The 12,860-nt window shown below is 34.5% G+C and overlaps 1 protein-coding gene across 2 annotated transcripts in view; it reads right to left on the bottom strand.

Moving 5' to 3' along the window:
- The window catches only part of EMB2247 (protein EMBRYO DEFECTIVE 2247), a 44,933-nt gene that overhangs the window by 7,279 nt on the left and 24,794 nt on the right, over positions 1 to 12,860 (bottom strand). For both annotated transcript variants that reach the window (XM_088111233.1, XM_088111234.1), the window contains 6 exons: positions 9,903 to 10,014; positions 6,019 to 6,129; positions 5,786 to 5,923; positions 3,040 to 3,090; positions 2,851 to 2,963; positions 2,597 to 2,750 (listed from right to left, as the gene is read on the bottom strand). In XM_088111233.1, coding sequence (XP_087967359.1) covers positions 2,597 to 2,750; positions 2,851 to 2,963; positions 3,040 to 3,090; positions 5,786 to 5,923; positions 6,019 to 6,129; positions 9,903 to 10,014 — 679 coding nt within the window. The remainder of the gene's footprint in view (positions 1 to 2,596; positions 2,751 to 2,850; positions 2,964 to 3,039; positions 3,091 to 5,785; positions 5,924 to 6,018; positions 6,130 to 9,902; positions 10,015 to 12,860) is intronic.

The raw sequence follows: 12,860 nt of genomic DNA, 5'->3' as shown, positions 1-12,860 counted from the left end.
CCCATCAGTCAATAATGGCAGTTTAGTCCCTGTAGTATGTTTCAGCCACTACATGCCCCATCAATCAATGATGTCAATTTAGTCCCTGTAGTTTGTCGCTTTCAACCACTGCAGGCCCCCATCAGTCAATAATGGCAGTTTAGTCCCTGCAGTATGTTTCAACCAGTGCAGACCCCATCAATCAGTAATGGAAGTTTAGTCACTACAGTTTGTTTCAGCCACTACAGGTCCCATCAGTCAGTAATGACAATTTAGTCCTTGTAGTTTGTCGCTTTTAGCTACTGTAAGCCCCATCCATACTTAATGGAATCCAATCTCTACAGTTTGTCGCATTTAGCCATGCAGGCCCCATCCTTACTTGATGGAAATCCAGTCTCTGCAGTTTGTCAATGTCTACCACTCGTCATCCACTTTTGATGGAAATCAACTTTGTCAAAGTCATCCTACTTGAAGGTTCATGGTGCTAGTTGAAGTTTCGTGGTTGTCCAATATTGTTTTCCATAAGCTTATGAGAGTCTCTTTGGTTATGCTAGTTTGTGAGTCCAATTTGGTTTGTAGACATTCTCTCTCGATGGTCTAAAGCATATGTGCATCTTGTTCGAAGCCAAAGTTACCATGTCTATTGTCTTGACATTCGAGACAAGTTGATTTTGTTGGAGTGAGTTTATTTATTCCAAGCTTGTTACATATAATCTGTATGCTCCAGCTTGAGGGAGAGTGTTAGAATATTTACCCTATTCATCATGATTATATTGTGTCTAGAGTTACCCTATTTATCATGATTATATTGTGTCTAGAGTTACCCTATTTATCATGATTATATTATGTCTGGGATTACCTTAATTATCATGATTATATTGTGTCTAGGGTTACCCTAATTATCATGTACTCTTGTATCAATTTATTTTTATAAATAGAAGATTATGAGAGGGATCAATCAAGCTCTCTAGAATTATTTTAGAGTTTAATTCTCAAGTAGTATATTGAGCAAGATAGAGTCTATGATTTCTTGGTGGGGCTTAACTTTGATTTTGATCAAGTGAGAGTCCAGATTCTTGGTAAAGACAAAATTCTAGGAATAAGTGAAGTAGTAGCTATGGTCAGAAGTGCAGAAGGCAAAAGAGGAATAATGTTGGAAACCCCAACCATGGAAAGTTCAGCAATGATAGCTTCCGGATCAGCCATGATAGCTTTCGGATCAGCCATGATGATAGACTCAAAAAAGGGGGGAATAGCCAATATCGAGAAGAAAGATGAAGGAGTTTGGTGTACCTTTTGTAACAAGCCTAGCCACACTCGCGATAAACGTTGGAAGCTACATGGAAAGCCACCTAGTAGAGATTGGGGATCCCATAATTGTCACAAGGAGTAGGGAGAAAAAGGAGACAAGACTAGAAAGGAGGACAAACACACATAAGTGCTGCAACAGACGAAGAAAATAGAGGTGCGATTCAACTTAACTAGGATGAAGTAGAACGAACATATGAGATCATTCCTCAAAAAGATGGATAAGTCACCAAGTAGTTGTTCTCTGGCACATTCAAGACGCTTGGTGAGTGTTCTTCTTTTGAACTTAATGCCTTAGATAAAAACCATAACCCATATCGGATACTAGAATCTCGGGCTACCGACCACATGACACCCCTACCCAAACATTTCTCAATTTACACCCCTTGCCCTAGCAACAAGAAAATATCAACAAATGATGGCTCCCTGATGATGGGAGCAAGTAATGGAGAAGTCCAAATAAGACCATCCATAACCCTTAAGAATGTCCTTCATATTTCTAAATTATTTGTCAATTTGATTTCCATAAAAAAACTCATATAGGATCTTTCAAGTAATGTTATTTTTGTGACAATGTGTTCTACAGAACAAGTACTAGGGGAGGATACTTGGACATGCTAGAGAATGGAATGACTTGTATTAATTGGACCACCCAAATCTTCCACCAGACCTGGAAAACAACACCTTTTTCTCTGATTCAATAAAGACCAACAGGGAGAAGGTCTTCCTACATGATTGTCACCTCGGACATCCTTCCTTTAGGGTCATAAAATCGTTATTCCCTTACCTTTTTAGCAAATTAGATGTGGCAAGTCTCAATTGTGAAGTGTGTGAGCTTGCTAAGCACAAACGTGTTCCTTTTCCAATTAGTAATAATACATGCATTTTGCCCTTCTATTTAATTCATACCAATGTATGGGGTCCCTCAACTGTCCCAAATGTTTATGGTGCCCGCTGGTTTCTTACTTTTATAGATGATTGTAGCGATTTTACTATTTCGTATGTGATAAGAATCCAACATCCAAATAGTTGCAGAAACAACCCTAAGAAAATAGCTATTAAAGGGGAAGCTAAAATTCCCAATTGTGATTCTGAGAAGCCTAGGCTTCTCCAGATTCAATCCATGCATTTTTGTTTATTTAGGAGACAACATAGTTTAACTGAATGGCAAAGACTTGAAAACATCATCATAAATATGTTTAATAATAAGTCCCATCAACCTAAAAGCAAGAAATTACAGAAACATACAAAAGCATCACTATAACTTTGTTTTTTGTGCTGCGTTATATATAGAGTGCATCAAATTTACCTGCCACAGCTCCTCAGTTACAAATGGCATGAAAGGATGCAGAACTTTGAGTATGTTCTCGAAAGTATATAACAGAACAGCCTGTGCCACTGAAGCAACAGAGTTGCCTCCAACTCCAGAGTGATAAAGACGCCCTTTACTAGCCTCAATGTACCTAAAAGATCAGAGAGCATTAGTCAAACGCAATGCAAAGACCCATAAAGATCACCAATAGAAACACAAACACTAGTACAACTAGTATAAAAGCAACATACCAATCAGCAAAATCAGCCCAAAAGAAGTCATATATTTCTCGTCCCACTTCTCCAAAGTAAAATTTGTCATAGCTTCCACTGACAGATTCAATGAGCAAATGAAGTTTTGACACCTAAAAAATTGAATCAAGATTATCACAGACAAGCAACATTCTCAACATACAAAATCTAAAAACAAAAACTCCTTACCACCCAACACTCAGGTAAAGGAAGATTAACCACAATGCCTTCACTGTCAAACTGAACACAATAAAAAAAGTTTTAGTTAAGACAATATGTTGAGTGTTAAGCAAACATCCGCCAAGCTAGAAGTAACTGCAGTACGAATATTAAGCAAGCATCCTGCATTAAAATGATAAGTGTCACAATAAATTGATCATACTAACTTTTCTAGTTTATTATTTGCTTCACTTTCACATGTCTGTAGAGTTCCTACTAATATTCATATTGAGAGTCAACGAAGATTTGATGAAATTTGACAACGATTTATTTTGATTTGATTTAGTGCTATTTTTACAATATTACCCTTTTTATCTTTTCATTTAATGTTCAATTGTATCATAATCAAGGGATTCTCTCTCCTTTTGTTTATATAAATAATGAGCATGAAGACAATTTTTATTCAAGCTTTTAAGAAACAAGTATAATTCTGAAGTTAGCAACACAAAACTTGTTTCATATCAGAAGGGAATCCCTTCTTAGATCCAGGAATACTAAACTCTCGTGAAAAAGCCGAATTACCTTACCATAACTAGACTTGACATATCATTTGCATTAAGCCTCATGAGTCAATTCCTAGATCCTGAATGAAAATATAATTGTGGTACTTTGGTTGAATCCTGAGGTATAAAAGAGTCTCCTGACACAGTGACACCATGACAGGTGGGACGAGGTTTGATGCAAATTTGTTGAGAGTTTTGTTATATTTGATTCAATATTATTCTTACATTATTATTGCTTTTATCCTTTCATTTAACGTCAGATTGCATCATCCCTATAATCAAGAGATTCTCTCCCTTTGTATTGATTCAAGACTTATGATATTCTCTCCCTTTATATAAATGAAGGGTCTGATGACTGTTTTTTGCAAAAGCTCTTCAGCAACCCTATATTCTTAAGTATTCACTTCATGATTTTCAAAAGCTATATACCATCACTTGAACAATGTAAGGAAATAAAAAATCATTTAATTGATAACAATCACACAAATTACATTCTCATCATTTCTGTTTGAAATACTCAATTTCTTTAAAATAAGGAAATACAAATATGTTGAAATGAATTGAAAAATTCTAAACATAATTTTCCTAATCACTATGGATATTGAGGATATTTTAATCCTAACAATCCACTATTTTAGTCCTAAACATGAGGACCAACACCTTGCTAGGATAGGTTTTGTATGTCTCTTATACCATCTTCAAAACGTGAAATTTAAGCCTAATTCGATCTCATAAAACCAACTTTTAAGGTCAAGTTGCATTCACTTATATATATTATAATTTGGTCTTAATTCAAAATGAAGTGGGGTCTTCAACACCTTTATTTTGGGGTCAACTAGTATGAATTTCATCCACTTGAGATGAATAAAAAAGAATAGATAATGAATTTGAGAGTGATTTCCCTCTCTTAGGATCTCATATTTATAATGACATAGGAGATTTTAGATACAATGAATGAGACGGAAGAGAAAAGAATAAGGTCATATCTAGAAACTAGGTACAAACAAAGCACACAACTTTTCAATAAATTCTATTTAAGATGACTTATTCTAACACTTCCACTTAAGATGATTTATCCTTAATATCTCCATAATGGTTAGGAAAAAATACATTTAGAATCTTCCTATTCGAGCCAATGTAATTTTATTTCCTTATTTTAAAGGGTTTGACTATTATAAACAGAAACAATGAGCTTCATCATTTGGATCTTAAACATTGCTCAAGATACCAAATCTATTTATAACAATCAAACTCTTTAAACTAAGGAAATAAAAATATACTAACCCGAATAGCAAGATTCTAAAGTTATTTTTTTCCTAATCATTATGGAGATATTAAGGATACTTTTATTCTAATAATCTAGTATTTACAATATCATTTAAGTCTTGGCTTTGTTCAAAGCTAGGCAACAATTATTATGTCTACTTCCAAGAGGACCACAAGTTTCCCTTATACCATTCTGCTATCTAAATTTCTTCTCGTCTCACATAAGAAATTTTTAGCATGAAAGATAATGTTACTTAGTAGAAATGTAACTTCTTTCACAACTTAAAGAATAGGGAATTCCTGAAGTGTTCTTGAGCAAAGCTTTTATCCCACAATTCAAATTGGTTGTTTGATGTTTTCTTCTTGTTATGGAAATCAAGTCTGTCATAGGTCACATCTTTTATTTGGACATTGTTCTCAATAAAATAATTACCAATGACATTTTCATGTTTGTAAGAGCCATCAGGCTTTTTCCTTGATGTGTGTAATGTAGTAGTGAAAGCTCAGAACCAAACACATACTTGTTCTTACACCGCTGTGTTTAAGACTCCTTGTGGAATTCCTTTTTCAACATTCAGGTTGAATGTTGGGTGTCCGAGGTCCCTAATTTAATTCTTAATTTTAGGTAGGAAGAGGCTAACTTTTGTTACAATGTCCAACATCAGCTACAGTTTGATGCAACTAGTTGATTTTACATTCCTTTTTCTCCTTTCTTTTTGTGCTTTGTACTATTCCTTTCCCTTTGTAACTTTCTCTCCATCTTAATTAATTTCTTCTTTTATCTAAAGAGAAAAAAGTTGAAAAAAAGATTTTTATAAGTGACGAAATAAGAAAGAGGGGATTTAGAAAGTGCTAACTGGGGTGTCATCCTTTTAAACATGTATAACTCATTAAAAAGAGGGGAGAGGGTTAGCTGTCTAATCATTGGATGCTAAGAGTGTCCCTACCTTATAAGACAATATTTTTTCCCAAGCAGACGTATCATTCTCATTAGGCAGGTTCTGCAATATAAATTTGCCAGCATTCCACAATTTATTTGTGAAGGCTTTGTTGGAGGTCAACCGCTCAGTTGACAAATTAAGGTCCTGGAAGAGAAAAACAGCATCCCATCTGCATCTAAGATAATCAATTTTTTCATGGAATAAACAACAGTCTACAATTAGAATACAGCAAAACAAACCTGGCCAGCTGTGCCTAAAGCTAGTGTGAAACGTAAAGCATCTGTCCCAAAATCTTTGATAGTGTCAAGGGGATCTACTACATTTCCCAATGTTTTAGACATTTTTCTCCCCTGAAAATAATACAATTGTTACATAATCAGTTTACAGACATGCATAGGTTAGACCTTAAAGTTCATAAGTTTAAAACCCAGCCATGTTTACAGAATGATTTTGTAGAAAATATTTAAAAAATCGAACAATTACATAACTAAGTGTCACTATTTATGCTCTTTGACCAAAACATAATTATCAAAGTGCTTTATGTTTCATAAAATCAATTTCTAATTTTCCATACACTAATATAGAATTTCTACCAAAAGCATGTGCTGAATTTATATATTAAAATAATACATAGATATGATGATATGCAATTAAGAAAGTTTATATACTTTGGGTTTCCTTATTTTACTTCTCTCAAAATATAGAAAAAAATAATGTTAAGAAGTGGATTTTAGTCTGATAGATATATTACGTTTTATGTTAATTAGGGAAACGTAGATTTTTGATATTGTTTGATATTGATAGATATAGTTTTTAAAAATATCTTCTATTTACCATATTTATATTTGGTTGTCATATATACTTATATCATTCTTCAATAGAAATATTCTTCAGGCAGCTCTTCATATCATATCAGTTCCAATCCTGTCTTTCATGAAAGGACCAAATACATTTAAATTGACGGTCATTCCATTCTAGAGAAGATTGTATTTTGAGACATCAAGACTGAGTTTGTTAACTCAAATGATCAGTTACCAGATATTTTCTCTAAGTCTTTAAGGGGATTGAGAATTGATTATATTTGTAACAAGCTTAGAAAATACAATTTGTATGCACCAGCTTGAGGGAAAGTGTTAGATATATTAGATTATTAGATATCTTATATAGATATCTTATCTTTATCTTTTATCTTTAGTTAATTTGTTATTATTAGTACCCTATGTGTATATTCAATACAAAGGGAGACTAATCTCATACATAATTTCTTTATTATATTGAACATGACCAATAGACTCAATTAATAAAATTTTTTGCTAAGATAGGCTCTAAGCTCGAATACTATTAGAAAGTGGGTTTTTTTAAGCCTAACTCAATCCCACAAAACCGGCTTGTAGGGAGAGGTTTGCATCCACTTATAAACTAAGAATTGACCTTATCTCTAGTCGATGTGGGACTTCCAACACACCCCCTTCACGCCGAGGTATAGACATCTCGTGCGTGATAGTAGAAATTGGGTGGTCCGATAACGGCCCGATAGCGGGTGGAATAGAAGAATAGAATGCCCACTCAGAATTCGCTAGGATAGGCTCTAACCATGGCTCTGATACCATGTTAGTAAGTGGGTTTTTTTAAGCCTAACTCAACCCCACAAAACCGGCTTGTAGGGAGAGGTTTGCATCCACTTATAAACTAAGAATTGACCTTATCTCTAGTCGATGTGGGACTTCCAACAAATACCATAATAATAAATGAAATTTAAGCTTAACCTAACTTTGCAAAACTAGCTTGTAAAGTGAGATTTGCACGCACTTAAATAATGTAAATTGGCCTTATACCTAGTTGATGTGAGACTTTAAACAATGATTGATGAAATCCATGGACGTCAAGCTCACCCATTAGCTAGAGGGATCCACTCAAATTTATAGCCAGAACTACTATAATACTTGTTAGAAGTGGACTTTAAGCCTAACTCAACCCACAAAACCGGCTTGTAGGGTGAGGTTTGCACCTACTTATATACACTGAATTGGCCTTATCTCTAGCCGATGTGGGATTTCCAACACACCCCCCTCACGTTGAGGTATATACATCTCGAGCGTGGGATTAGACATTTTTAATGGGTGGTCCGATAGCGGCCCGATAACAGGTGGAACAATATGCCCAACAAACAACAAATTATCGCTAGGATAGGCTCTAACCATGACTCTGATACCATGTTAGAAGTGGACTTTAAGCCTAACTCAACCCCACAAAACAGGCTTGTAGGGTGAGGTTTGCACCTACTTATATACACTGAATTGGCCTTATCTCTAGCCGATGTGGGACTTCCAACAATACTTTTTCTTCTGAGGCTAAGATCACATTGTTTGTCTTTTCCTTTACTATAGTTCCCATTTGCCCGTGGCTTCTTCACTTGCTTCACATTAAAAAATGTCTTTCTTCATGGTGATATAGAGGAAAAAATCAACGAGAAGCAACCTCATGGATTTGTTGCTTATGGGGAGTCTAGTTCAATTTGTAAATTACATAAGTCTCTCTTTAGCCAGAAAAAATCACCTCGAACTTGGTTTGAATAATTTAGTCATATTGTGTAGATTTTTGGATTGAAACTGTGCGAGACAGATCATTTAGTGTTTTATTGATATACTTCTCCTAGGACACATGTTTATCATATGGTCTATGTTGATGAGATTTTTATTACAAGAAATGATATCACTAAAATTTCCCAAATAAAAAAGCATTTATTCGGCCCCTTTCAAACTAAAGATCTAGGCTTTCTAACGAAAGTGTCCTCATTTAACAAAGAAATGTTGATACTTAGGAGACATGCCTCACAAATTGCAAGCCTGCTGATAGTCCTATGAACCAAATCAAAAAGTTAATGACACCAAGGTGAACTTTTCCAGAACTGAGAGTGATAAGTAGGTTGCTAGCAAAACTCTTTTATATCACTATAACAAAGACCTTATCTCTCTTACCCAATGGGAAGTTGAGTCAATTTCTGTAGAACCCTAACATTGATCGCTAGAATGCTATGATAATGCATTCTCAAATATCTATAAAGGACCCTAGGATAAAGATTGTTGTATGAGAATAAAGGAAATAATCAACTCTTTGGGTATTATCATGTAAATTGGGCAAGTTGTCCAATTGGCATGAGATCTTAAACAAGATATTGTGTGTTCCTTGGAGGGAATCTTATACCTTGAAAAAGTAAGAAACAAAGTGTTTTTGCTTGATCTAGTGCAAAAGTTGAACATAGACCTATGGCCTTAGCTGCAAATAAACTTGTGGGGAATAAACAACTCCTTCAAGAATTGAAATTTTGTGAAAATGAGGAGATGAAGTTGTATTTTAAAAATTAGGCAACTCTTCATAATGTCTAGTCTCACACTCGAGATGATGTCTATACCTCGGCGTGAAGGGGTGTGTTGGAAGTCCCATATCAACTAAAGATAAGGCTAATTTATAATATATAAGTGGGTGCAAACCTCACCTTACAAGTCGGTTTTATAGGGTTGAGTTAGCCTTAAAGTCCACTTCTTAACAATACCTAATACTTGAGGTGCAAAGTTTTCAACTGTATTAACCAAGAGAAGAACGCAAAATGAACAGACATAGCAAGTTAAACCTTAGAAGATTAGAGAGCTCTGAGTTATCCCTTGACCTGGCTGGTATAGTAATTGAACATATCAATATTCCAAAACCAATGAAAACACTAATACCTGACACTTGAGATGCCAAGTTTCCAACTAAGTTTTGACTTTTCAAAATAAAAATGGAAGCACATGACTTGCCAAGTTTGAATTGTTCCATATATTTTGTTAAGTAATAGTAGCATAAAGTTTTTCAATTACAAAGCCATTACATAAAATATAAGATTTAATATCATGAAACAAAAAGATGTTTTGGTAACACCATAGTAATTACAAAATACATAGTGTTTCTTTCTACACTCCACAATTTTCTTGAGGCACATCCCTTGCATTTCGGAACATGAGTTTTGTACATTCTGCAAAGTTGTTCCAGAGCACAAGGTATTCCAGAATACTGTGGGAGGTGTTCAAGAAATTGTAGGGTGCAAAAAGTTGGAACCCAAAATACATGTATAACTTGAAATCACCTGTGAATCCCTGATGAGTCCATGCAAATAAACATAAGAAAATGGAACCGTTCCTGTAAATTCAATCCCCATCATCACCATTCTTGCGACCCAAAAGAACAATATATCATGCCTGTCAATATGTAAAAAGTAGTATTACTTTATAGAACTACCCAATGAAATAAATAGTAGAGAAATAGACCATAGATTTAATTATGATTTTAGTCCTTAAAATTTGGAGTAACTTTGATTTGGTCGAAAATTTATAAAAGGTTTTAGTCCCTAAAAACTAAAAATAAAAAATTCTAATCCCTGGTGCTACAAACAATTTATTATCCTTAAATGTTAAATCTTAAAAACCTTATTTTAGTCTTCCAAATATAGTATTAAGGGACTAAAACCATATTTTTTCCAAATTTTAAGGAGCTAGAAAAGATTTTTAAAAGTTTTTGGAAGAAAAATCATAATTAATGCAAATTTCTAAGACTAAAATCACAACTAAATATGAAATGAACTAGAGTAAAGCATTAAACACAAGGCTGCAATTAGAAATTTCATACAAGCACGAGACACTTGCGTAAGTGGAGGATTATTACAATTAAAATATCCTCAATATCTCCTTAGTAATTAGGAAAACAATATCTTAACAATCTTCCTATTCATTTCAGCATACCTTTATTTCCTTATTTAGAGAATTTGATTGCTACAAGGTGATGAGAATGTAGGAGGGGTGTGTTTCTTATTAATAAAATAATTCTTTACTTTTTTATATAGATCAAGTTGGTATTTGAGCTCCTAATCTTGAGATCTATATTTCCACTTCCATATCAACATCCACCACCGCAACGTCCATTGCTTGCCATTATTGGCTTTATTTGTCAATGGTGGACCAGAAAGGTGTGCCCCAAACCAATGATGACAACACTGGCAATCGCACATCAATGGAGTCATTACAAGTTGTCTTGCACCACCGCTAGTATCAACTTGTGTAGCCCATAAGTGTAGATCCTACAAGGATCAAATTCGTGACCTTTGTCTCAAGACCAAATATTTGAGATGATATTCATTCCTTTAGATCCTAATGATCATCCAAATGTAATAGGCCCTTACCAATTTGGTGGCCATAAAAATTTGTAGTGGAGTTAGTACATTTAGAGGATTTTGAAAGGACGGCCATGATAAGAGCACATTTATGCTGGAGGGATAAGGGCAAATGACTCTCATTTTGTCAATATGGATAATGAGGATTTAGTGATCATGACCTAGATGTGGCATTCTTTGTTTCCTAAGATAAGTAGAAACTATATGATATTCCTCTACTAAAGAGATATGGATGACTTAAATAACACTTTTTCCTTGAAGAAGGATTTTAGTACTTGCTATGACATTGAGACCAGGGTGTTCGATATTGACATGGTTCCCTCATTGTTCAGAGTATCACAAAATTATGAATAGGTTGAGAATCAAACTAGATCAATGTCAAAATTTGAAGATGTGCAAAACATGCAGCTGCACATCTTTATGAGCATTGCAACACCTATATTATATGCAAAGTCTACTTAGCTAGCTTTTCCAAAAGCACTTTTAAGAGAAGAAAAATGAAATAAACTTCTTCATAAGCAAAAATCAAGATCTTACTCAAGATTGGAAACCAAAGTGTAGATCATAAATCAACAGATAGTAGTAAGATCCTTAAAAATTTACGGAATTCAACATGCACACAATTATTATATTGCACTAGAAACTCATAATAGAGTAAGATTGGTAATTGGGCTTCGAAGCAATAAAAAGTTGTGCTTAAGTTTTAGCTTATAAAACTGCATCATGCAACCCAAAGCGAGAAAACCGCCACAAGGAATTTTGCTCCCACACAAGTTGCAATTTACAACGGCAATCTGATGCCATCCAATAAAAATATGTCTTTGATGCAATGCAAGATGCGAGAGGAATGTTAGATATATAGTGTTTTATGTCAATTAAGGAAACATGGACTTTTGCTATTGTTTGATATTGGTAGACATTGTTAATTTTTTTTTAATAATATCTTCTATTTATTATATTTATGTTTGGTTTCATATATATTTGTATCATTCTTCATTATAAATATATTACCTTACGTGTGTTTTAGACACAAGAGAGATTAATCTTATATCTAGTTTTACTATATTCAATAAAATTCAAAGTAAACACCACAATTAGTGACACTTAGGACATTTTTAGTAATAGATGGACCAAGAAGTAAGTTGTGAAGATATAAAGAAAATTTTGAGTTAGGATGGCTAAAACATGTAGAATTAGACCCAAGAACATTCAAACCCTCATCGTTGCCAATGTAAATTTGATCAAGACCATTAAAATGCTTGAACTATTGAATATTTTGAGTCTCCAATAACATGGAAGGAGGCTCTAGAATCAGGGATCCAAGTAGTAAAAGGGCCTGGAGTGGATGAATTGGCTAGCATAGTAGTGGGCACATTGGAGGCAAGAGAAATAGCAGAAGTGGCAAAAAAAGGGGATTGAGATGAAGGAGTGAAGGATGTGGTAGAGATGTGCAGAGGTTGATTGGTGGTCGGATCATAGAGACCCAAAGATTCATGGGGTTGAAAAGATGAATCAGAACGATAAACACATACATTAGTAGTGTGACCATATTTGAAGCAAATCTAACACTGAAAGTTAGCAAAACAACCACCACGGCCACGGCCAGGAGAACTACGGCACCATCACATACAGAAAAGTGACTGCAGTTTCCTCTAGAGTTGTATTTTATTGCTGAAACCTGGAAGATTGTGGATGTTCAGAAGTAGACGAGTAATGTAGTAGGAAAAAGGTTTTTCTGGTGTTGATTGGTGCGTGACTCATGAGCAAGAAGGAGAGCCTCCACCTCGGTGATTGGAGGTTTTCAAACTTACTTTCAATAACAGAAGATGCACATTTTATTACCTTCAAATTAGATTGTGTATAAGTTAAAAATCATTT

Source organism: Vigna umbellata, chromosome 4 (genome assembly GCF_029865625.1).
Source record: "Vigna umbellata cultivar VRB3 chromosome 4, Vumbellata_1.0, whole genome shotgun sequence".
Lineage (NCBI taxonomy): Eukaryota > Viridiplantae > Streptophyta > Magnoliopsida > Fabales > Fabaceae > Vigna > Vigna umbellata.
Note: the sequence above shows the minus strand (reverse complement) of the source record. Positions and strands in the feature narration are given on the sequence as shown.